Source organism: Felis catus, chromosome A3 (assembly GCF_018350175.1).
Source record: "Felis catus isolate Fca126 chromosome A3, F.catus_Fca126_mat1.0, whole genome shotgun sequence".
Classification (NCBI taxonomy): Eukaryota; Metazoa; Chordata; class Mammalia; order Carnivora; family Felidae; genus Felis; species Felis catus.
Genome location: NC_058370.1, coordinates 124765034 through 124791837, shown reverse-complemented (window position 1 = coordinate 124791837; position 26804 = coordinate 124765034). Strand labels below are relative to the sequence as shown.

Genomic DNA, 26804 nt, shown 5'->3' with positions numbered 1-26804 from the left:
TTTAAGTGTTTTTAATAACTCAAGTAATTACATGAGTTTTTGCAGTAGACAAAAAAATGGAAAATACAGATAAAGGAAAAGAAAAAAAGAATCGTATCACCTGATATCTTACCAGCTAGAGGCAATGACTAATGACTTTTTGTTGTATAACTTTCTGGACTTTTTCCTAAGCAAACACACTTCACTAGTTTGGGGCAAAATTTCAGTCACTTTTATTTATTCAACAATTGCTTGAGCTCCATATGCCCATATGAACAGGAAACCTCATCCCACACCACACCCACTATTCCACACCCCCACCACCACAGAAACTGGGGACATACTCAGTCCTAGGAGCAATTCTGGCTAAAAATGGCAGAGACAAACTGAATAATCAAGTGGTCCCAATTCCCGCGGCTTCTGGAACAGCACTACCGTGTCTCTGTGAACAGTGGTCTTGCAGACTGCTGGGATCTGCCCTTTGCCAGCTCACAGAGGTGCCCGGCACCAGGCTCCAAGGTTCCAGAGACAGCTGAGCACAGGGGGACTTCTACTCTCAGTCACACCCCAGGCCCAGACACATAGGTGCCAGAGTTAAGCCAGGTCACCAATTCTGACCCCGCCCCCTTCTTCCTGGTGCCCACCGCACCCCCTCCCTGAGGGCAGGGGGCTTCCCCTGCAGGGGCACGTTCTCAGAGGGATTCCAACTGCAACATGGAAGGGGCCTCTGTCTCTATCCCTTTCTCCCCAGATGCTCCTTGGCTCCAAACAAATGATCTCCCTGCTCCTCCACACAGGCACTTAGAGGAGCCTGCCTTTGTCAGGCCACCCAGGAACCTGCTCCATCCTTTCCCCAGGGACATCAAGGCTCATAGCCTAACCCATGCACCACCAAGAGGGGCCACTCATAGGATGGGGCCTGAACAAAGACGTCAATTCTTACCCAGTTGTGTAGACAAAGAAGAGCCCATAGCAACTTGCATTAAAAAGAAGGGAAAGTTCTGGGGCATCTGGGTGGCTCAGTGGGTTAAGTGTCTGACTTCGGCTCAGGTCAAGATCTCAAGGTTCGTGGGTTCGAGCCCCGCATCGGGCTCTGTGCTGACAGCTTGGAGCCTGGAGCCTGCTTTGGATTCTGTGTCTCCCTCTCTCTCTGCCTCTCCCCTGCTTGTGCTCTGTCTCTCAAAAATAAATAGATGTTAAAAAAATAATAATAATAAAAAAATAAAAAAGAAGGGAAAGTTCTGACCTGGCAAACTACCTGGAACCAGCAAATTTGCAATATGCCCATTCTCCAGATAAGGCCACCAAGACCATCTGCTTACTTCTTGAGAGACTGAAGCTCCAGCCTCGAGCACTGAAGATTGTATCGCGAGGCAGTTTCCTCACACTGATGACACTGATGCTCTGGGAATTCCTCTCCTGCTGGGAGGAACCCGGCTGCCCTCTGGCCCCAGCCCCCAGGCCATGTGACCCAGGGAGGCCCTGCCAGCACTACTTACTAGGCTCTAGGTGCAGCTGTGGTACCCCGCAGCCCAAGGGCAGGAAGGATTCTGTTTCCAGGCCAAAGGCACCGACACTTTGTCCCCTGCTATCTGGGCCAGGGCGGCATCTTGTCAACTCCGGGGCATGATAGGAGCTGGGCTGGGACAGTCCCTGAAGTCAGCGCGCCCTCCTCGGCCACCATCATGAATGCAGTGCACGATGGAGGGAGTGGGGAGCAGTTTGGTATGCATTTATGTGTTGATGGCCTGAGATTATCTGAGATAATTAAATATATTTTCCCCAGGTTGGAGAAGAGGGGAATGAAGAGGTGGAGTGTCTGGGAGCTGGTCATTCCTGTCTCTGCTTCCTCTCCCCTTCCCAACATCCAGCCCACGTGTGGGCCACATGTTCGGCATTCGGGTGCCCCCCGTGCCCCACTGCATTCTGCTAGAGAGCACAGCCCAGTGGTGGGGAGGTAGAGAGGGTCTACATCTTCTGTCCCCCGCTCCGGCCCTTGGGCCACCATTTTTTTGTTTTTGGGGGGTCAGAGGACATGGAGGGCAGGGGCCCAACTTGGTGCCACCTGCCAGGGTGCCAGCCTCCGGGAAGAGGATCACCTGTGCATAGAAGCTGGCCCAAACTCTCAGGTTCACAGTCAAACACACCCAGTTTTGGGGCCTCAGGCTGGGTGGGACAGGTGTATATCTTGTCTAACGAGCTCTACAAGGCAGGAGACAAAGGGAGAGAGAAAGTGTTGACCCAGAAGCTGGAGGAAAGAAGGACTAGGGTCTCTCCAAGGGTAGAAACTCTCAAGGGAGTGCCTAGACGCAGCAGAGCCGGGGCAGGGCATGGAGGTAGCCTTTCTGGGGCTCTCACAGTTCACAAGTGAGCTGGGGCAACTGGGCAAACAGCTGTCAGAGGACCTCCGTACGAGAGGCACTGGGGAAGCCTGACTATTCCGCACCCATCCCCCCCAACTTCTTACCTTCATGTAGAAAGAGGCAATGACTCAGGAAACGGACTTTCCCTGAAGCAGCAACTGCCCAGCAAGTGCACCACTTTTATTTAAACGACAGGTGTATTTGGAGTGGTCTTGGGGTACACCTGTCATTCCAGCACTTCACCTGCCTTCTTGCTGTCCCAGGTCAATCCTCCCCCCAGATTCCTTTGCCTTCCTGCCTCTAGCCTCTCTCTGCCAATCTATCTAACCTGCTTCCTTAATGTTCATAAAGCACCAGTTTTATTAGGTGTCAGTGTTCTGCTCCAGAACCTTCAATGGCTCCCACTTGCAATGAGGTGGAGTTCAAATCCCACAGTCCAAATTCAGGGCCGTCTGTGGTTAAGGTGACCATACAGTCCAGTTTGTCTGAGACGGTCTGCTTTATACTTGCTGCCCCGGCACAATGACTAATAGCACCTCCTCTCATACAAAAGAAGTGTTCCAGTTTGGACGATAAGTGATGTGACCAAGCTGTCTACAGTCTACTCCCAACCTAACGCTCCAGGCTAATGTCCAACAGTCTCTCCTAGGATGCTCCAGGTCAGTGGTTCCTGACTCTGGCTGCTCATTAGAATCACTTGGGGAGCTTTTAATAAATACTGCTGCCTGGGCTGACCCTCAAGCAATTTCATTAAGACAGAATCTCTAGGAGCAGGGCTCAGGCTTCGGGGTTTTTTTTAAGCCTCCAGGCAACTTTGATGTGCAGCCAGGATTCAAGACAATTGACCTAAGTAAAACAAGTGTCTTGGAACTCTGTCCCCGAGCTCATGTCAGACTTTTCTGTCTCTGACTTTTTCGGTAACTTGCTCTCCCTGCCAATCACCCACTTAAGTCCTACTTACACTGCCAAGCCCACTTCCAATGCTGCCTCCTCCTTCATTTTTTCCAGCCCCTGAGCTAGAAGGGGACCCCCCCCATCCTCCTCTGCCCCTCCCTCCATGGCTACCCTGTATTATGATGTAATTTGGGTTCATGTTTTGAGCTCTTCATAGGCCTGTGAGCTCCGTGGGGTGGATTGCAACTGATTCATCTCTGGGATGTTGGGACCCAGACCCAACCCGCAGTAAAGACCCACACCAGGCTGAGTGACTGTCACATGGGCAGCATTGCCCACCACCTGGCTGGACACAGCGGCCCCTCCAAGTTAACTTTCTTTCCCGATGTGTGTGGCTTCTCGTTCATTCGTTCATTCGTTCATTCTGCCTCGTGCCAGGTGCTGTCCTCCCCCCACCTTGAACCCCTGCACTATTGGACAACCCATTTCCATCCTCTGGGCAGCCCAGCAGACCATCTTTCACATAAACGCCACTCAGAAAATATTGATTAATAATCAACTGACGAATGGATAAACGAAACATGACAGATCCATGCAATGGAGTATTATGCAGCAGGAGAAAGGAATAAATTCTAACACACTGCAATAAGGGTAAACCTTGAAAGCATTATGCTCAGTGAAAGGAGCCAGATGCAAAAAGCCATAAATTAGATCGTTTACATGAAATATCCAGGAGAGGCAAATCCACAGAAACAGAAAAGAGATTAGTGGTTGTCAGAGGCTGGGGGAGGGGGAGATCAGGGCTAGCTGTGAATAGGTACAGGGTTTCTTTGGGGGAGAGGGACAGTTAGAAATGCTCTGTAATTGGATCGCGGTGGTTGCATAACTTCGTGAATATACTAAAAACCACAGAACTGTACACATTAAAATGGTGAATTTTATGGCATCTGGATCATATCGCAATTAAAAAGAAATACTGCTGATGGGTTCTTCTTCCTTTCCTCTGTTCTCAACCATTAGTGTACCAGAATCAACTGACATGTTTGTAAAAGTGCGGTTTCCTGGTCCTCACCTTGGAACTTCAGAGTCAGTGGATGGAGGCTGAGACCAAGAATCTGCATTTAATGGTCGTATTCTAAGTGCCATCACCCTGTTCCACAAAGGACTTGGGTCAGGGCGTTTCTGAGCCAACCTCAGAACCTCAGAAGACAAATAAAATTCTTTAACCTATTATTTCAGAAAAAGAGCTGAAGATTTCAAACACAACCGAAACTTTGTTTTTAGTCTGCTTCTTATTAAAAACAGACTGGGACCCAAAGAAACCCCATCAGGGGTAGGTAATGAAGTAATCACGATCATAATAAAAGAACAGAATGGAAAAACTGCCTGGCCTCTAGCAAACCGCAAAAAAATTGTCTTCTGCCTCCAGTGCTCAACTGAGCCATTCAGATGAAAATATCCCACTAGCCACATGGAGAGCTTAATTTGGGGAAGGAGAACTAAACATCGGTAAATCTCTGCTCACTGCCCCTGCACAAATACATCTTTACAGACACCCTCTTCTACACTGCCAAAATTCTAATTTTTGGTATGCGCTCCATGATTAGGGCTTTCTTTGGGGTTATAAGGAAGCAGAGTTGTAAATCGGTATTAGAATGTGATCAAAAGGAATGTCTGTATGCAATTATTTTGTTTTGAGACCAGCGTTTAGAGGCAACAGCTTTAAAGCACTGACGTGGTCACGTGGCACAATCTTGCATACATACGCACGCGTGACTTTGGTCCCCTCGAAAGAAGGAAGACAAAGGCCTGGGTTTGATCATTGTTGCTTCTTTGTTACAGGATGAAGTCTCACCCTGAGAGCTCAAAAGTATCCTCTATACCATCTCCCTTGGCTGGTCCTGAACCGTTTCAAGAGAAAGCCTTGCTAATAACCTCTTGCCCCGGAAAATAGCAGTTAACTGTAATTTGAGAACAGACACCACTTGCTTAACAGAAATTCACTTAACAAAACTCCAAAATGAATTGGGGTAAATGAGAGGAAATAGCATTTGTGATGCACCTCTACTGAGTGCACCCAGGTGCTGGGCAACTCCACAGACACTGTCACATTTCATCCAATGAGCCGTCACATCAACGCCACAACAGAGGGAGTATTATCCCCCATAGGACAGCAAAGAATCTGAGGCCCAGAGGGGTTGTATAACTCTCTTCTGGTCACAGGTTAGTAAGTGCCATTGTTAAAGCAAGTGAAAAGATCTCAAAGGAATGACACACACACATTTTCTAGGGAATGTGGGTGTCCCATGAATACATTTTATGGTGGCCGGCTTGCTGAGGCTGCTGCCATCTGTTACACATGCACGTGGGAAAGCAAAATCCAGCTGGTCAGATAACGTCCCAAGCAATCAGCGCATTGCCAAGTCGAGCAAGCCCCCATCATCAACGGGCATGAAACCAAGGGGGTGTGCTTGGGAATGAAACCATTAACACTGATGTGTTCTAGCGATTGCATTACTGGCATCCTGAGTCACAAGGCTCTGGTTGGGGCCCCTATCAGTCCAGCCTCTTTTCTAACGGCCTCTCCCTTTCTGAGCTCTGGCCAAATAGCACATGGCTGTCTCTTGAGAGTGTCATGTTCCTCTCTGTCCCAGGCCCTTGGTTCCTGCTCTCCCTCTGACTGCCCTTCTCATGACCCCAACCTCCTTCATGAACTATGACTAGAGGGAAGCTCCATGAGGGCAGGGACTTTGGCTGGCTGGCTCATCACTGCATCCCCATAGCCTAGATGGTGCCTGGAACACAGTCGGCATTTGATAAATGGCTATAGAGAGAATGAATGAATGAATGAATGAATGAATAATATATCAGACCTCGGTTCACACTTTACTTCTTCAGTTTAGTTTTCTCTGGGTTACATCCCTCTTGTTAAATGCTCTGATTTCTGACCTACCTTTCTTTCTTTATTATATATGTATATATGTCTGCAGATAGATAGATAGATAGATATACATATATACATGCTTATCTAATGTCTGACTCTCCCACAAGACTATAAGTTCCATGAAGGACTACACCATGATATTCTTAGTGACAGTTGTATTATAGGTATTCAGTAAGTCTGTGATGGATGTGTAAATAGCCAAGGATGTCTTAGAGAGGTCAAATCTTTCTGAGCTATTTTGGTAATAAAGTACTCAGAGGAACTGAGAAAAAAATGGGTCAGAAATCAACAGATAAAAAAGGCAAGGGGTGCCTGGGTGGCTCAGTTGGTTAAGCGTCTGACTTTGGCTCAGGTCACGATCTCACAGTTTGTGAATTCAAGCCCCGTGTCATGCTCTGTGCTGACAGCTCAGAGCCTGGAGGCTGCTCCGGATTCTGTCTCCCTTTCTCTCTGCCCCTCCCCCACTCACACTCTGTCTCTGTCTCTCTCAAAATTAAATAAATATTAAAAAAATTTTTTAAGGCAATAATTCTCTCTCTCTCTCAAAATAGATAAATGCACATTTTTTAAAAAGGTGGGGCGCCTCGGTGGCTCAGTCGACTGTGTTCAACTCTTGATTTCAGCTCAGGTCATGATCACACGGTTGGTGAGGTTGAGCCCCGTGTTGGGCTATGCACCGGCAGCATGGAGCCTACTTCGGATTCTCTCTCATTCCCCCCACCCTCTCTCTCAAAATAGATAAATGAATATTAAAGAGAAAAAAGGTGGGGCGCCTGGGTGGCGCAGTCGGTTAAGCGTCCGACTTCAGCCAGGTCACGATCTCGCGGTCCGTGAGTTCGAGCCCCGTGTCAGGCTCTGGGCTGATGGTTCGGAGCCTGGAGCCTGTTTCCGATTCTGTGTCTCCCTCTCTCTCTCTGCCCCTCCCCCGTTCATGCTCTGTCTCTCTCTGTCCCAAAAATAAATAAACGTTGAAAAAAAATATTTAAAAAAAAATAAAAAAAAACATTTATAAAGAGAAAAAAGGCAATAATCTGATTTAAAAATGGGCAAAGGACCTGAATAAAAAGTTTTCCAAAGAAGACATCCAAATGGCCAACAGGTATATGAAAAGGTGCCCAACATCACTAATTATCAGGGAAATGCAAATCAAAACTACACTGAGATATCATTTCACACCTGTTCAGGATGGCTATTATCCAAACAAACAAACAAACAAAAACAAGAAATAATGAATGTTGGCAAAGAGATGGAAAAAGGAGCCCTGGGAATGTGAATTGGTACAGATATTACAGAAAACAGTATGGAAGTTCCTCGAAAAATTAAAAATAGAACTACTGTATGATCTGACAGTTCCACTTCTGAGCCTATATCCAAAGGAAATGAAATCAGTATCTCAAAGAGATATCTGTACTCCCAATGTTACATATACTTTGAAGCAAATATACTTATATTTATTATTTATATTATATGTATAATGGAATATTACTCAGCTACTAAAAAGAGGAACTGTTCATTGCAGCAATATTCACAACAGCAAAGGTGTGGAAATGACCTAAGTGTCTGCTGACAGATGTGTAGATGAACAAAATGTGATGTAAATAATGAAATATTATGCAACCACTAAAAATAGGAAACCCCGCCATTTGCAACAATGTGGATACACCTGGAGGACAGTATGCTAAGTGAAATAAGTCAGACAGAGAAGGCAAATACCGTATGGTATCACTTTCTATGTAGAATCTAAAAAAAAAAAAAAAAAAAAACAGTCAAATTCATAGAACCGGAGAGTAGAGTGGTGGTGGTCAGGGCCGGAGGTGTGGGGGAGATGTTTGTCAAAGGCTACAAACTTTCTGTTATGAGATGAATATGTTCTGAGGACCTAATGTACAGCTTGGGGAATATAGTCAACGATATTGTAGTGTATACTTGAAATTTGCTAAGAGTAGATATTAAGTGTTCTCACCACACACACACACACACACACACACACACAAAAGTAACTGTGAGGTGATGAATGTGTTAATTAACTTGATTATGGGTATCATTTCACAATGTATATTTATATCAAATCATCATGTTGTACACTTTAAATATATACAATTTTATTTGTTAATTATACCTCAATAAAGCTGGAAAAAAACCATGTCTAAATCGTGGGCAATTATTTTTCTCCAGAAGAACATACTCCTGATTTCAGAATGAAAATCTGTGGGAAAACGAGGTTCACTTAAAAGCCCATCATCACCTTGTAGCCATTTTGATGGAGTGCATGTGCTTCACTAAGTGAGGGGACCTTCATGAGATTCATTTGATTTATTGCTCGCACATTTCCTAAAGCACATGGTGGCAGGCAGAAGATGTGGGTTGTGGGAGTCTGGAGGGACGTATAAAATCGGAGGAGCCAAAGGCCATTTCGTTTTCATGGTTTCGTCGGCAGGGTCTGCCTGGCAAACCTCAGCTGCACGGGGTGGGCTTAAAGCCTGGACATGTGGAGGCCAGAGACGGGGCTGGAGCAAGCCATCATCTTACAGGCAAGTTCCCCTCACAACCTCCTTTTTTTTAATTTAAATTTGCCACTTCCTATTTGCTGGCAAAAGTTTTGCCATCTGTGCCTACACAGGGACTATCTCGGTTGTGGGTGTGCTGGCAAGCAGGGGAGGCTGGGTCCTCTGTGGTGCCAAATACTTGCGGGCCTCCTGGAAATGGGCAGGACTCATTAGAGCACAGAGCATGGAGAACTCAGGGTACAGGGGCTGGCAGCTAGTGGTCACTGAGGACACAGACACCCATCATCTGACGCAGCTACCGATTCCTGGGGCCAGGGGCCTTGTTCTTCACCTCTGTTTTGGTGCTGACTGGAGGGGATATCTTTGAAAACAAGGTAGATTTTTTTTAACCCCGCCCTAGTGGTCCGGTGGGTCCTGCTGGTCAGGAAGAAAGACCAATAATGAATCCCCTCACTCTTCTTGTAGGCAAAACATAACATTTACCATCTTGACCTTTAGTTTTACAATTCAGTGGGATTAAGTACATGCACGGTGTTGGGTGTCCATCACCACCATCCATTTCCAGAACCGTTTATCATTCCAAACAGAAACTCTGGACCCATTACTCAGTAACTTCCCAATCTTCCCTCTCCCCAGCCCCTGGGAAGCTCTATTCTACTTTCTGTGAATTTGCCCATTCTCAGTACCTCATGTAAGTGAAATCATACCATATTTGTCCTTTTGTGTCTAGATTATTTCACTCAGCAGAACGTTTTCAAAGTTCATTCATCCACATTGTAGCGTGTGTCCGAATTTCATTTCTTTTTAAGGCTGAATAATATCCCATTATACATAATACACCACATTTTGTTTATACATTCATTTGTTGGTGGTCATTTGGGCTATTTCTACCTTTTGGCTACTGTGAATAATGCCGCCATGAACATGGGTGTGCACATATCCCTTCAAGATCCTACTTTCAGTTCTTTTGGGTATACACCCAGAAGTGTGATTTCTGAATCAGATGGTAATTCTATTTTTAATTTTTTTTTGGCGGTGGGGGGGGAGGGGGTGTCAAGTGTTGAGCAAGGTCATCAGCTAGATGTAAAGTGGGTGGGAGATGGGGGTGCCTGGGTGGCTCAGTTGGATAAGTGTCCGACTATGGCCCAGGTCATGATCTCATGGTTCGTGTGTTCGAGCCCCGTGTCTGGCTCTGTGCTGACAGCTCAGAGCCTGGACCCCGCTTCAGATTCTGTGTCTCCCTCTCTCTCTGCCCCTCCCCAGCTGGCACTCTGCCTCTCTGTCTCTCAAAAATGAATAAACATTTTAAAAAATTTTAAAAAATGGGGTGCCTGGGTGGCTCAGTCGGTTGAACATCCAACTTCGGCCCAGGTCATGATCTCACGGTTCATGAGTTCGAGCCCCACATCAGGCTCTGTGCTGACAGCTCGGAGCCTGGAGCCTGCTTCGGATTCTGCGTCTCCCCCGCCCTCTTTGTCCATTCCCCGATCACGCTCTGTCTCTCTGTCTCTCAAAAGTAAATAAAACATTAAAAAATAAATAAAGTGGGTGGGGGATGTGAGAGACAGGAGGAGGGGGAAGACACAAAATAGTCATTTTAGAAAGAGAAAATAAACTTAGCAGGGAAACATTTTAGGATTACCAGGTTGTATTGCATGATCATTTGAGGTTTGTGGTCATGAATTTAAAATGAAAATTATCTCTAGGAATTGTGTGTGTGTGTGTGTGTGTGTGTGTGTGTGTGTGTCTAGGAGCGGTATCTATCATTCTCTACGCATTATTTGGCAACTTGCTTTACTGCTTCCAGTGTGCTATACACAGAAGTGAGGCTCTGAGGTTTGTGTAACCATTCTCCTGGTGATGGGCAGTGAGGTCATCTCCAGCTCTTCACCATGATAAGGGAAGTTCCAGTAAGGGCCCTTTACCATGGGACTGTTTCTCTAGGAATGTATCAGAAGAGGATTTACTGGATCATAGGTAAGGGCATTTTAAAGCTTAATAGAGTCTTTCAATTGCTCTCCAAAGTGATTCTACTAATTTAGACTCTCACCAACAGAATATGAGAATAGCCCACATCTTCATCAGCCCTACAGCAATCCAACTTTCTATTTTGCTCAGCTGGGCGAATAAAAAGTGTCCCTCCATCGTTTTAATTTATGTTCCCTTTATTACTGGAGCTATTACACCCTTTCCTAAGTTTCTTGACCATTTGGACTCCTCCTCATGTGAATTGTCCTTTCAGAGCCTTTGTCCTGTTTCTTTGTGTGTATTGTGACTGTTGCAAGGATTTCCCTTAGATGGTTTCTAGTTTTCAGTTTGTTGGTGTGTTTTGATGTGGTTGAATTTACTAATATCCCTTCCTCAATGGCTTCTGTGTTGAGTATCTTATTTCACAAGCTTTCCCTGTCACAAATCCATAAAAATAATATCTTCTGTTTTCTTCTAATTCTTTTGTAGTTGTTGGGCTTTTTTTAAGATTTTATTTTATTATTTATTTATTTAAAATGTTTATTTATGAAAGAGGGGGGGGAGAGAACAAGTGGGGGAGGGGCAGAGAGAGAGGGAGACACAGAATCCAAAGCAGGCTCCAGGCTGCGAGCTGTCAGCACAGAGCCCGATGTGGGGTTCGAACCCATGAACCATGGGATCATGACCTGAGCCGAAGTCAGAAGCTCCAGCTCCACCGAGCCAGCCAGGTGCCCCTCTTTTGTAGTTGTTTTAATTCAACTTTTAGCCTTGAAAGAATTGTAAATTCACATGCAGTTGAAAAAAAATAGTACAGGAGGATCTCATGTACCCCTTACCCACTCTTCCTGAGTGGTAACAGTTTGCAAAACCAAAGGGCATTACCATGACCTTGACATTGACACTGGTACAGTAAAGAGCTCTCACAAAGAGCCCCCATGTTTCCCCTTTATAGCCACATTTACCTCTCATTCCCCTATTCCCCACCCCACTGCCGCCCTATCCTTAACTCTGGCAACCAGTGATCTAGGCTCCATTTCTACAATTTTGTCATTTTAAGAATGTTCTATGAGTGGAATCACACAGTATGTAACCTTTGGAGATTGGCTTTCTTCACTCAGCAAAATTCCCTGGAGAACAATTCAAGTTGTTTTGTTGTCAATAGTTTTTCTCCTTATTGCTGAGAAGCAGCCCATGGTGGGGGTACACCCACTTTGCTTCCCATTTGTCTGTTGAAGAACATCTGGGTTATTTCAAGTTTGGGGCTATTACAAATAAAATTGTTAGGAACATTTGTGTACAGATTGTTCGAGAAATGCAATTGTTAGGTCAAATGAGTTACATGTTTAGTTTTTAAGACACTACCAGTTTCCCTGTGGTTACCTCCCCACCTGCAAAGTACATCCAAGAAGATCCAAGTTCTTCTCATCCTGGTCAGAAGTTGATGTTGTCACTATTTTTCCTTTAGCTATTTTAATAGGTGTGTAATGCTATCTCTTGTGGTTTTAATTGGCATTTCCCTATGGCTCAGAATGTGGAAGGTTTTTTCATATGCTTATTTACCAGTAGGATATTCTCTTCAGTAAGATATCTGTTCATGTCTTTTGCCCACCTTCTAATTTAATGGTTTGGCTTTTTACTGTTCAGTTTTGAAAAGTATTTATGTATTCTAGATGATGGTCCTTTGTGAGATAAGTGTTTTGCAAATATCCCCTCCCACACACACTGTCTTTATCTTTTTATCCTCTTTCCCGGGTCTTTCACAAAGCAAAAGTTGGTTTTTTTTTTTAACTTTTTAATGTTTATTTATTTTTGAGAGAGAGAGAGACCATGAGCAGGGGAGGAGCAGAGAGAGAGAGACAGAGACACAGAAACCGAAGCAGGCTCCAGGCTCTGAACTGTCAGCACAGAGCCCAACAAGGAGCTCTAACCCATGAACCATGAGATCATGACCCGAGCTGAAGTCTGGTGCTTAACCAACTGAGCCACCCAGGCATCCTTTCACAAAGCAAAAGTTTTTAATTTTGATTAAATCCGATTTATCAGTTTTCCCTTTGATGGAGAGTGCTTTCGGTATCAAGGCTAAGAACTCTGCTTAGTTCCAAATTCCAAAGATTCTTCTTTTATGTTCGTTTGGTTTCCTAAAAGTTTTATAGTTTTGTGTTCCATATTTAAATTTATGAACCATTTTGAGTTAATTTTTACACAGGCTACGGGGTCTAGATTGAGGTTCATTTTTTCTGCTTTGGATGGGTCCAATTGTCCCAGCACCATTTGTTTCAGAGGTTTTCCTTCCTCCTTTGGGTTGCGTTGGCTTTTTTAATCAAAACTCATATTGGGCATATTTGTGTGGGTCTGTTTCAGGGTTTTCTGCCCTGTCCCACTGATCCGTGTCCATCACCCTATCAAAAACATAAGCTTTCGTTACTGTAGCTGCATAGTGCCTGGAAAATTGGGTAGATTGATGCTCACTTAACTTTTCTTTTGCAAAATTGTTTTAGCTATTCTAGTTCCTTGACATTCCCATATAAATTTTAGGATAATTTGTCTCTATCTACAAAAAAGCTTATGCATTTCACAAGCTTTACTAATCACAGAACCATAAAAAAAACCTCCTATTTTTTTTCTGTTCTTTTGTAGTTTTTAAAAAATGTTTTGTTCTTTAAGTAATCTAGAGGTTCTTTTTTAAATTATGAATTGTGTGGAGTAAGGTGCAAACTTGATTTTCATTTTTCTGTACTCATTTCTCTCAACCCTTTTAATTGAATATTTTTTCACTCATTTGAAATACCAACTTTATCATATACCACATTCCTACATACGCACAGGACTATTTCTGCACTCACTGTTCTCTTGCATTGGTCTATTTGTCTATTTATTCTTATATCATTGTTAATTCTATAAGTTCACAATATTTTTTCTTGTGTATTAAGTAAACTCTACGCCCAACACAGGCTTGAACTCTCAACCCTGAGAGTAAGAGTCATATGGTCTTCCCACTGAGCTAGCCAGGTGCTCCCACAATATGTTTTGATATCTGGCAGGAGACGGTCCCCGTCACTGTTCTTCCTCTTCAAAACAGTCTTTTGCATCTTTTCTCCCATGTGAATAGTAATAAAACTGTCGATTTTAATTAGATGGCTACTGGGATTATACTGAACCTATAGATAAATTTCCACCATGGACATTTTCACAAGGAAGAGATTTCCCAATATAGTACACCCCCCATTTGTTTGAGTCTTCTTTTATGTCCATTATTAAATTTTATGGTTTTCTCCAGATAAGCCTCTCATTTTTTCTTAAGAAAATATGTTGTGAGTTTTCATTGTGTGGTGAACAGGATCTTTTTTCACATATATTTTCAAACTGGTCGCTATCATGGAGGAACAAAGCCTTTTCATGTAGATGTTCCCATAGGATACACACAGGAATTTTTTATGGAAACCTCTATGTGAAAAGAGAGGGACTGGAGTTCAGAGAGGGGAACCCAGGGCCAAATGCAAGTCCTCTGTCCCCTCAAGCATCCAGAACTGCCTGGAAGGCTCTGGAATGGAGGGTGGGGAGAAGAGCAGAGCTGAGGGGTCTCTCACTTCCTGAGTGGGGACCCAGCTCATGGTTTGGTTTAACTTGTCCTCCCCCTCAGAGAGGCTCCATGAAGACTTAACTACAGCTCTCCACCCCCTATCTCCCCTCCCCCACCCTATCTCCCATCCCTGTTCCCTCCCTATTGCTTTGCAGCTTGTCTCTCACAGGCCAGGCCTGTGTTTCTACCTGGCTCTGTGACCAGGGTCTACTGTATGTGGATCCAAGGGTCCAACCTGGTAAGTGGATGCCCTGATTAGTAACAGGTTAAAGGGTCATTACACCACGGCATTGGTAATGGCGATGAGGCCACTGACCATTCCTCGAGGACAAGGTGAGAGGTGAGAAGTGAGTTTGGAGAAGCCAGATTAGAACCGAATTCCTAGGGGCACCTAGGTGACTGAGTCACGGATCATGAGATTGAGCCCCACATCAGGCTCTACACAGTGCAGAGCCTGCTTCAGCTTCTCTCTCTCCTCTCTCTGCCCTTCTCCCCACTTGCACGTACATGCGCTCTCTCTCTCAGGATAAATAAATAAGCATTAAAAAAAAAAAAAGTTATGGGAATGCAAGCTGGTGTAGCCACTCTGGAAAACAGTATGGAGGTTCCTCAAAAAACTAAAAATAGAACTACCCTATGACCCAGCAATTGCACTACTAGGCATTTATCCAAGGGATACAGGTGTGCTGTTTCGAAGGGACACATGCGCCCCCATGTTTATAGCAGCACTATCAACAATAGCCAAATTATGGAAAGAGCCCAAATGTCCATCGATGGATGAATGGATAAAGAAGATGTGGTATATATATACAATGGAGTATTACTTGGCAATCAAAAAGAATGAAATCTTGCCATTTGCAACTACGTGGATGGAACAGGAGGGCATTATGCTAAGTGAAATTAGTCAGTCAGAGAAAGACAAAAATCATATGACTTCACTCATATGAGGACTTTAAGAGACAAAACAGATGAACCTAAGGGAAGGGAAACAAAAATAATATAAAAACAGGGAGGGGACAAAACAGAAAAGACTCATAAATATGGAGAACCAACTGAGGGTTACTGGAGGGGTTGTGGGAGGGGGGATGGGCTAAATGGGTAAGGGGCACTAAGGAATCTACTCCTGAAATCATTGTTGCACTGTATGCTAGCTAATTTGGATGTAAATTTTAAAAAATAAAAAATAAAATACATACATACATTAAAAAAAAAAGTTAAAAAAACAAAACAACTCAATTCCTAGCTTGGGCAGCAAAGGGGTCCAGAAATGAAGGAGACCAGCCCGCAAGCACCAGGGTGCAGGGTGACATCCACTATGGGAAGGCAGGCCTACCACAGGAATTGAGGGGCCTGGCCAGCAGCTTCTGAAGTAGCCACCCTGTGAGGCAGGATGTGGGGAGGGGCGGTCTGGGAGCCTGGGAAGTGAGAATGCTGGGAGTCCACCTCTGTGAATCACAAGTGTGCCGGGGGGAGCTTAATCGTGTGCATGACACTTGGCTTCTTTGTTCCTGTGTTTGTCTCACTCAGGAGTCATCTGGTGTCGGGAAGAGTCCCAGCCCATCTCGCTGAGTCAGGAGGCTGAGGGAAAGAGCACCCAAGCGAGTGCAGAATCAGTGTCCCCAGGGTGTAGTGTTGAGGCGTCAGAGGGAAGCAGACAGAGAACCCCGCAGAGGGAAGGAAGACTGGGGCTAGACTCCGCCCTGCTCTTCCTACCCGAAAGACCCATTTCAGCTGCACCATGCAAATTCAGGGTTTCTGTAGTACACGAAGGTTATTCAGCTCCTATAGCTTTGTGACCAGAGCTATTTTCTCATCCAAAAAATAAAGATAATAATCCTACAAAGTTCCCCAAGTTATAAAACGCTTATCACTGGAGAGAGTGGGTGGTGTAATCGATTATTTTACATAGTATGTAGACATAGCTTTAAATAATGATGAACCTTGGGGCACCTGGGTGGCTCAGTTGGTGCAGAATCTGACTCTTGATTTTGGCTCAGGTGGTGATCCCAGGGTTGTGGGATTGGGTCCTGTGCTGATCATGGAGCCTGCCTGAGATTCTCTCTCTCCTTCTGCCCCTCCCCCACTTGCATGTGCTCTCTCTCTCTCTCTCAAAAAAAAAAAACAAAAAAAAAAAGTGAATAAAATGATGAGGAAAATACATTACCTCACCTAACCTTACAGGGTAAGGCCGTTCCAGAAAAGCTCAGCAGCATAATGAAGTCATTAAAGGTCCACATTATTTTAATCTTTCCTCCTCACCTTATTGGCTTAGTCCTTAGGCATGTGTCTTTGCAGCTACAAAATGGCTGCCTCCCCCCCACACCCCCACCCCCAGGTCAGGATTAGTATATAGCCTAAAGACATCCACTTTATGTCTTTATACTTTAAGACATGCACATTAATGTCATTTACAGACATTAAGGGTAGTCGCAACTTGTTTGCTTTAAGGCATATACACAAATGTGGTACTGAAACAAAATTCACATAAAATAACCTTTTTAAAGTGAACCATTCAGTGGGTCACAAGGTTATACAACCATCACCACCATCTAATTCCAATTTTTTTTGTGTGTGTGGTAAAAAGTATCTCTAACAAAATTTATCATCCTAACCAGTTTTTGGTGCATAGTACAATAGCGAATGCACATTCTTGTACAGCAAGTCTCTCGAACTTTTCATCTTGCAAAACTGAAACACTACACCAAACTAACGATCCCTATTTCCCCCTCCTTCCAGCCTCTGGCAACCCTCATTCTACTTTCTGTTTCTAAGAATTGTGACTGCTTTAGATAGTTATATAAATATAACTGGGAACGTGCAGTATTTGTCTTTTTGTACCTGGCTTGTCTCGCTTAGCACAACGCCCTTAAGGTTCACCCATGTTACAGCATGTGACAGGACTGCCTTCTTTTTTTAAGCCTGCAGGATACCCTACTGTATGCATATACTACATTTCTTTATCCATTCATTCTTTGATGGGCATTCAGATTGTTTCCAGGGTTTGTTTCCTCACTTATTTAGAAAGCGTACACGCAATCGAGGGAGGGCAGAGAGAGAGGGAGACAGAGGATGCCAAGCAGGCTCCGCGCTGTCAGCACAGAGCCCAACTTGGGTCTCGAACTCACAAACCATGAGATCACGACCTGAGCCACAGCCGAGAATCAGAAACTTAACCGACTGAGCCACCCAGGCACCCCCTTTGGGGTTTATTTTGTAAACAGGGAAGTAAATCTCTCCCAGAAGCTCCCAGGAGATTTTACTCAGATTTCAGTGGCCACAGCTGGGCCATAATTCCATGCTGGCTGACGGGAGGCTGGGAAAAGTATAGGGTGTCTAGCCTCCCTAGGAGGAGGAGGGTTCTTCCAGCCAGAAAGATGGTGTGAAAAGGCTGTAGATAACAGTGTCAGTCACAGTGAGGGCCTGGAACCTCTCAAACAGTAGTTAAAATATCTCAGAATACCTCAGCCCCAAATCTCCCCGTATGCAATAGTATCCAGCAGACAATAAAATGATAACACTATATTTAATTGTGCAGCTATTTCTAACAAGTGCTACCAGTTATAATTTCCTTTAAGAATAAGTAGATTTAAGGGGCGCCTGGGTGGCGCAGTCGGTTAAGCGTCCGACTTCAGCCAGGTCACGATCTCGCGGTCCGGGAGTTCGAGCCCCGCGTCAGGCTCTGGGCTGATGGCTCGGAGCCTGGAGCCTGTTTCCGATTCTGTGTCTCCCTCTCTCTCTGCCCCTACCCCGTTCATGCTCTGTCTCTCTCTGTCCCAAAAATAAATAAAAACGTGGAAAAAAAAATTTAAAAAAAAAAAGTAGATTTAAGTTCAAAAAAAAAAAAAGAAGAAATTGAAGGACACCTGGGTTGCTCAGTCAGTTAAGAGTCTGACTCCTGCTGATGCATAGGGGCACTTGTACCCTAGTGTTTATGCAGCGCTTTCAACAATAGCCAAATTATGGAAAAAGCCTAAATGTCCATCAACTGATGAATGGATGAAGAAGATGTGGTTTATATATACAATATATATATATTGTATATGTATATGTATATGTATGTATATGTATGTGTGTGTGTGTATATATATATATATATATATATATATACTTGGTGATGAGAAAGAATGAAATCATGCTATTCGCAGCAACGTGGATGGAACTGGAGGGTATTATGCTAAGTGAAGTAAGTCAGTCAGAGAAGGACAGATAGCATATGTTTTCACTCAGATGTGGATCTTGAGAAACTTAAGAGAAGACCATGGGAGAGGGGAAGGGGAAAAAAATAGTTATGAACAGAGAGGGAGGGTGGCAAACCCTGAGAGACTCTTAAATACAGAGAACAAACTGAGGGTTGATGGGGGCGAAGCAGGGGAGAGGGGAAAATGGGTGATGGGCACTGAGGACGGCACTTGTTGGGATGAGCACTGGGTGTTGTATGTAAGGGATGAACCACAGGAATCTGCCCCCCAAACCAAGAGCACACTGTACTCACTGTATGTTAGTCAATTTGACAATAAATTATATCTAAAAAAAAAAAAAAAGAGAGAGAAAGAGAGAGTCTGACTCTTGATCTCAGTCAAGTCTTGATCTGAGTTCAAGCCCTGTGTTGGGCTCGGCTCAGCTCAGAGCTGGACATGAAACCAATTTAAAAATAAATAGATGAATAAATGAATAAATAAATACAATTTAAAAAAAGAATTTGACCTAAAGAAAATAAGTAGAAAATAGTACAACTGTTGTGCAAAAGATATGGCAAACATCTTTAAGGTGGTAAGTAAATCATCCAAGTTTGGGGTGCGGGGTAATGGTGAGGTTTAAATGACATAACATATGCAAAGTCTCAGCCCATTGCCTGGAACACAAAAAGGGCTCTCTCAATGACTTGTGACAAAAACTGTGGTTACCTTCAAGTTAAAGTTGCCGGATTCAACAAATAAAATCAGAGGGCACTCAGTTAAATGTGAATTTCAGATAAACAATGAATAGGATAAGCATATCCCATGCAGTGTTTGGGACATACTTTTACTAAAAAAAAAAAAAAAAAAAATTATTCATTGTTTAACTGAAATTCAAATTTAACTGAGCAACGTTTGTTTTATCTGGCGATTCCATCTCACCTGCTTTCCCTGGAATGAGGAAGAGCTGAGACACAGCGTGGGGAACCTGGATGTCATCAAGGTAGCTGGGCAGAAGATAATGAGGGAATGAGGAAGCCCCTTGGGGGGCTGGAGAACCTATGCCCAGGAGCAGCCTCCAGCCCAGGCACTGCACCCCCAGCCCCCATTTCCCCCCAACCCTGGGACAGACCCCTGGACTCTCCAGTCTCCTGCCTCCCCAGCTCCCGGTGGCTGTGATGTGGCCTGGGAGGGAAGTGTTGCTGGGGCAGCATATTATAGACAGAAAGGATCTTATGAACACACGGGAGTCTCCTGTGTGACTTTAAAGGTTTACCACAGGGACCTGGGCCCATAAACACTCAGACAAAGAGGTTTTATGAGTGTTGGGCTGAATGCATCCTTCCCTCACCTCCTCCCCCCTCCCCATCTGAGCCAGGCCAGGGAAACTCTTCTGTCCATAGAAGGGCACAGGGAGCTCCGGATGTGTCACGTGTCCTTTTACCACCCTCCCTGGCCATGCTGAGCAAGATCCAATCCCTCCCCTCCACCACCCTCTACCACACACACACACACACACACACACACACAGTGTCAGCTATAGCAAAACATGCCCCCTCACTTCCATTTGCTGCCTCAGCTCTTTGAGGGGGTGGGGGACACCTCAAACCAAGAGTTTCAACCAATCTCTGGGATGACAGGCCAGCTCGCTCGTCGCTCCCAGCAGTCTACCCAGCAGCACCCAGCAGGAGGACGTTGTCGTAACTACACAGGCCTGGATACTTGATTCCCACCCCTCCCATAGAGCTTCTGTGCTTTACAGCAGACCCCACTTAAACTCTCTGAATCTCCTGGGGGCTGACACCGTCTGCCATTTGTATCACAGGAAAGATGGGTTTAAATGGAATTCACTCGAGACAGCAGGAGAATTTCACATTCTCTAGGGAGAAAGACCTCAAAAATCTGTGGGTCCTCATGTCTGGAAAATGGCGACTCTGATTCACACCAGGCCAAGAACAAAGAGATTCGTGAGCCCAGTGTGCCTTCTGTTTGTCCCATGGCACTGCTTAGCCCCATTACTCACACACAGACCAGGGTGACACAGCCGCTACAGTGCTTACTCATGCACTGCTTATCCCCTGGGTGTCTGCTGTGTGGGTGTGGGGGTGTGGGTGTGTCCTCCCCAGACAGACTGAAGCCCCTCTATGGCAGAAAGATCCTCTTGTTCCTTTGTGGCTCCATGGATACACAGAAAGGACATAGCAATAACTGCCCACCCTGCTCAGAACTTCTGGCTCCAGCATAGCTCACCCGAGGGTGTGTGTGTGTGTGTGTGCGCGCATGTGCACACACAGACGTGTACATCAACCCCCCATGTCCAGCCCCGACGTCAGCTGTTAATCACCTTATTATTGCACACCTTTCTATCTGTCCATCAGGTGCAGACACAGAAGCCTGAAGCAAACCCACTCATTTATGTCTGGGTAATGTCTACCAGCCTCTGCAGAGGCCTCGCTGGAAACGGGATCTGCCCTGTCCCTCCATGCCATTCCACTCACCCCTTTCTTCTCACAGCGCCCTCCTCTTGCACATCACAGGGAAGCAAGCCCCCCTCCAGCTCGGGCCTCTCTCTTCCGTCCCCTGGCACGGCCACTCAGGCTCTTGGCTCCTCTCCCTTCTGGCACCACACTGACCCTTGTCCTCTGACCACTGGCTTGTGTTGTCAGCCATTCTGCTGCATCTGTTCTCACTCGAACTGTGCCCCGAGGGTGGGAGTCCGACCTCAGATCCCACAGCTACACTTCTCCAGGATAAACAACCCACTGGCATTGCCACAGTGGGCCACCTATCAGTATGTAGCCAGAGTGAAATCGTGCCCAGGGGCCCTATCTCTCTTCGCCTTGAGTTCAATGCCCCATTTATTAACCCAGCTTTGGTGTGTGCCAGGGATACAGGTGTGGGCAGGAGAAGAAATGTGGGCAGTGTAGGAAGGAAGAAAAAACCCACCCCACCACTTGGGGACACATGTGCACAGTGGGCACCGCCAGCCTGCCCAGGTCGTGTTGCCCGGCCTCCTGAGGCTGAGCATGAGTTAGCTTTCCAACTGAGGAAAGTGAGAGACTCGGAGAGCATTTGTCGCCAGCACTGCAGAGCAAGCAGGGAGGCAGGAGCCCTGGAGCCCGGGACCAGCATTGAACCAGGACAGCAAACCCTCCCCAGCTTATAAAGAACCGCCCCCCACGCTTCACCTCCCCTGTCCCCAAAGCTGTGTGACAATTCCAGGCAGCAGGGGGGCCAGGAGCAGAGGACCCAGAGGAAGCAGCAGAGTCCCCTCAGGAGAGCTGTTCTCCTGAGGTGTCCCCCTCATGCCCACAGTCAAGTCCATGCCCCAGGGAAAGCCAGGGTCCTCACAATCTCTGGGCATGCCTGTGTGAACAAGGGCCCCGGGAGGGCGGGGGGTGTGGGCCTCAGGGCCAGGGGAATGTCATCCTCCCTGCTTCCCTGCTTCGCCCTGATTCAGGCATTCAACTTGCACTCTTGCTGCTCTAGCTATGGGCCACACCCCACTCTTGTGAAGATGCCATCCCTGTCTCTGAAGCATGTGGCTTCAGGGCCCTTTGGCCTGGGAGTGACACTGAGGCATGGCCGTGTCACACAGCACAAGGCTGGCCTGCTTTTGCATCAGGGTAGCTTCATGACCTCAAGCCAAGGCATCTTATGGTGGGGGGCAGGGGTGGGGGAAAGGATGCACGTGTGAGAGTCCCAGCCTCCACGTGGAGACTGACCCAGCTGCCCGCGGCTCCTCCCATAGCCCGGTCCTGGGTCTGACAGGCTGCTTTTATGTTGACAGCTAAGGTTTATAGATATTTCTGCAGCAGCAAGTTAAATCGCATCTGCTCGGGCAGATATCCAGGCCCAGGGCAGGCAGGCAGATGGAGCAGCCAGGGCCCTGGGGTCCAGAGGCCCTGGCAGGCAGGCCTTCCTGCTGTAAAGCCCTATGTCTAATAGGAAATGCAGGCTGGCAGAGAGGCAGGGGCAGCCAGCGCTGCTTCCTTCAGGGTCTCAGTGCCTCAGACGACTCAGCCTGTTCTTCGGTAGCCTCTTCACGTGGATTCTGAGTTCTGGGTCTGGGCAAACCCCTTTCTGGGAAAACAGAACTGATATCAGACTATGGCTTGTGGAACGAGACAGGCAGGAAGAGGGAGGGCCCCTTCTGCCAGCTGTGACCAGGCAGGGGATCCAGAAAGCTGGCCCAGGAGTCAGAGCACGTCGGAGCAGTGAGTGGGGAGCTGGTGGGGAGCCCAGCCATGGGCCCCCGTCCTACAGGACTGGCAGTGCTGGGCACATTATTGATCATGGAAGGTAGGGCTCAAAGCAGACAGGGACCTCAGAGCTAGGTTGGAGGTGAGAGTGCTTCCCCTCGGGATCTCCTCTCCCTACTGGGAAGGCAGAGAGGGGCTCCCCCTCCGGTCCTTCTGCCACCAGCACAGCAAGCTTTGGTGGGGCCATTTCATCTCACAGCCAGCCCCTGCCTTGGTCCCAGGCTATGTGATGAGATGCTCAGAGACCTTCAACACACAGAGAGCGGACACCTCGCCTAGTACAGCCTGTGTACTAAGCTCTGGGGTTACTGAGTAAATGAAATACAGTGTCTTCCTGGTTGTGGAGAGTAGGAGCAACACACAGATTGTGCTGAGGAGCAAGGGTAACGGAATGCAGAGCTGGTCCAGGAGGCACAGAGGGCAGGTCCCAGCCTCAGGGTGAGAGTACAGACCCCAGAGGGCAGAAGGGCAGGCTGTGGATCCTGTGGGGACCACCATCACCCAGCCCGGTCTCAGCCCAGAGTTCCCAGACCCCCCCTCACTCCCTCCATCCCTTCCTGAGAAGCCTGTCATGGGCAACGGCCAACAGGAAAAAGAAAACCCTCCCTCTCAGTGCTCCCTCACAGAGCACTGGTCTGGGGACACAGGCCCCCCTCCAAGGAACCAGCCAATTGGCCGGGCTGGGGTGATTGACACTCTGCCCCTCCGGAAAACCCAGAGTGACTTAGCTAAACAAAGCTCCCAGCAGGCTGACCAGGTTATCCTGTCCCGTGACCAACGGTCGCTCACACCAGCCCAGTTTCCAGATCACATGTGTTTACCTTCACGGACTGCCTACCACGTGGAAGGTATTGTGCCGGGAGGGGCTTACAACATCCCTCAAAGACAGGCAGGGTGTCAGGTTATCACCTAACACTGCAGAACTAACCACCCAAAACACATTTACTTTGCCTGGGAATGTGCAGAGTGAGCAGGGCTCAGCAGGGCCAGCTTGTCTCTGCTGCACTGGGCATCAGCTCGAAGGCCGAGTTCAGTCATCATGTGGGGCCACTCACGTGCCTGGTTCTGGCCTGGTAAGAGCCAACGGCTGGGGGCAGGAACAGCTGGGACTCCTCACACACACCTTTCTCCATGGCAGCTGCTGGGTAAGTAGACTTTTTACATGCGCTCAGGGCTCCTGGGGCAAGTGTCATGGGCAAGAGAAAGATGGGCAGACACCATATCCCCTTTTCTGACCTAGAATCGGGGGCCACATAGTATCATTCCTGCCTCTATTCATTGGAAGCATGTCTTCAAAGCCACCCCATATTGAAGGGAGGACAATTAGATTCAGTCTTTTGATGGGAAACATGTCAAAGAACATGTGAACATGATTGTGAACGTGTTTTTAACTCACCACACAAGACAAGGGTTATTGTCCTGTTTCAGAGAGGGTCTTAGTTGGGGCATCTGGCTGGCTCAGTCGGCAGAGCATGTGACTCTTGATCTTGGGGTCATGAGTTCGGGCCCCACGTTGGTCTCAGAGAGGCGCTTAGAATGAAGTGGCTTGTCGAATTCACACGGTAATTTGGAATTGAGTGAGAACTCTAAGCCACGGCTCCAAGACCAAGCCTTCCTTCTATCCACCACCTGGTTCAGTGACAAAGGGCTCAGAGTTCTTAGAGCATCTGACGAAACCTATGGACAATTTTCTCGGGGGAAAAGTGTACACATATAAAAACGCGTGTCTGTGAGATTGTGTGGGCACTCCCTCTTTCTCGTCCAGCATGTAAAAAGCTACAAGTGGCCACTCCTAACAACAGGTAAAGAGCTGCAAACGCTGAACACTCAACAATCCTTCCTAGATCCTTCAGAGGTGGGGTCACCGGGCAAACCATGGCCCCCCGAACCAGAGAGACAGACAGGTGAGTGCCGTGAACACAGTGCAGCTTCCAGAATACACTGGAAGCAGTGCTGGGCAGTGCTGGTACAGGGACTGGACCAGAGAGATTGCTGGAGCCTGAGAGAGAAGAACTACAGGGGACCCGGTTGCGGGGGTGGGTGGGGCTTTTGTCAGTATTATCTCCAAGACCTCCCAGGTTTCCACAGTGAAAAGGAAAGAAAAATCCCCTCAAACTTGCTTCCAGCAGGGAGATGAGAAAAGGAACCATTTTGAAAGCTCCTCTTAACACACCCTGCCCTGGGGGAAACTAGTTAAGCACAGCCTGCCTAACCTGTGGGGATTTTATCTGAGTCTAACTGACCTAGGAAAAGGGAACTACCCAGTTCAGCCCAGTCTAGCCATCTTGTCCCACCTAAGTGGGGAGGAAAAAATGGAGAAACATTTGCGAAGTTCACAGCCCAGAGGCATAGGCTCGCTGAAAGATGGAGACCTAATCACAGGACTAGAGAATGTTCCCCTCACTCCGTGCGTCACAACCGTATCACTAAAGACCTACTTATAGCAATTTCTTTTACCCAATGAATCATACAGCTGTCAAGAAAAAATTAAGGGCATACTAAAAGACAAAACACAGTTTGAAGAGACAGAATAGGGGTGCCTGGTTGGCTCAGTCGGTTAAGTGTCCAACTTCGGCTCAGGTCACGATCTCACAGTTTGTGAGTTCAAGCCCCGCATTGGGCTCTGTGCTGACAGTGTGAAGCCTGCTTGGGATTCCCTCTCTCCCTCTCTCTCTGTCCCACACCCTGCCAGCTCATGCTCTCTTTCTCTACCTCTCAAAATAAACATTAAAAATTTTTTGGGGGGGCGCCTGGGTGGCTCAGCCGGTCAAGCGGCCAACTTCGGCTCAGGTCATGTTCTCACGGTCCGTGAGTTCGAGCCCTGCGTCGGGCTCTGTGCTGACAGCACAGAGCCTGGAGCCTGTTTCAGATTCTGTGTCTCCCTCTCTCTCTGACCCTCCCCCGTTCATGCTCTGTCTCTCTCTGTCTCAAAAATAAGAATAAAAAACGTTAAAAAAAAATTAAAAAAAAAATTTTTTTTGAACATCTATAAGTAAGATGCTAACAACTCAAAAGAATAGACACCATCCAAGAACAGACAGACAACGTACAGAGAAATGGAAAGTCTAAGAAAGAACCGATAGAAATGCTAACAATCAAAAACACTAATAGAAATGAGGAATGCCTTGGATGGGTTTATTAGTGGACTGGACACAGCTGGGGAAGGTAGGGAATGTAGCCAATGGTATCGTAGCAGCGTTGTGTGGTGACAGATGGCGGTTATGTTAGTGGTGAGCACAGCATAACGCAGAGTATTCAAATCACTGTGTTGTACACCTGAAACCAGTGTAACATTGTGTGTCAGCTATATTTCAGTTTTAATAATTAAAAGAATTTGCTCGAGGATATCTCAGTAAATTCTGGGGAGCAAACCAGTGTGACCCCAAATCAGGCTAACTAATTGTCAACTCCACACGCTCCCAGCACAGCCACCACAGCCAGGGCAGCTAGGGCACAGCCAGGAGCACATTCCTGACCCCGCACCTGCCCGGCACCCTGGAGGCCTCTCCTGGGGCCCAACCTTGGGGCTCTGGGGAAGGCCTCGCTTGTGGTCACGCTCTGGGGCTTTCCTCTGCAGGTGCCACCATGGTGCTGGGTCAACAGGACATCACATGGAAGCAAAGGAGGAGTCCCCTTCCTGCTCCCCATGTGGATGGCCTCCTGGGGCCTGAAAGGAGAAAACCAGAACCCTCAAAGCAGCCACCGGTCTCCTCACGCCCGGGAGCAGACTGGCCTGGGTCCCAGGGCAGCCACACCACAGAACAAGAGTCCTCTTGGCCTTGATACAGCGAGGGGTAGTGTGGTGGGTCCCGGCCCTCCTTTCCTTCCAATCACACGTGAGGGAGGAATGTGAACATCGCCAGCCCGCAGGGGAAAGAGGGGTTGAAAAGTCCTTTGGCTCTGCAATAAATAACCCCCACTCATCCTTGCTGTCGAGAAGCCTGTGTGTAGTAGAAAACAGAGAGGCTTTATACGTGGAAACTTGTGGTACCGTCCCTGGCACCGGCCACATGACCTTCAGCAGGTCCCACTCTGGCCGTGTCTCCTGATCTGTACTTAGGGCTGGAGTGAAGTGGAATATCCCACATTTGCAGGGTGGAAAGGGAAGGGTCCCCTAAACAGACTCGCTGGG

General features: G+C 47.0%; 1 protein-coding gene and 1 long non-coding RNA gene across 3 annotated transcripts in view; one reads left to right on the top strand and one right to left on the bottom strand.

The window, feature by feature from the left end:
• The window catches only part of LOC102900104, a 72979-nt gene extending 51937 nt beyond the window's left edge, over positions 1 to 21042 (bottom strand). The window contains exon 1 of one of the 2 annotated variants that reach the window (XR_006595933.1): positions 20909 to 21042. This is a non-coding gene — a long non-coding RNA (uncharacterized LOC102900104). The remainder of the gene's footprint in view (positions 1 to 20908) is intronic. The other variant, XR_006595934.1, reaches the window with a different exon arrangement.
• Positions 21043 to 23243: 2201 nt separating this feature from the next.
• Positions 23244 to 26597, top strand: LOC109498531. The gene is made up of 4 exons (XM_045055108.1): positions 23244 to 23305; positions 23421 to 23817; positions 24438 to 24576; positions 26250 to 26597. The coding sequence occupies exons 1-4, from the start codon at positions 23244 to 23246 to the stop codon at positions 26453 to 26455; spliced, it is 804 nt and encodes a 267-aa protein (XP_044911043.1). The 3' UTR covers positions 26456 to 26597.
• The last annotated feature ends 207 nt before the right edge of the window (positions 26598 to 26804 follow it).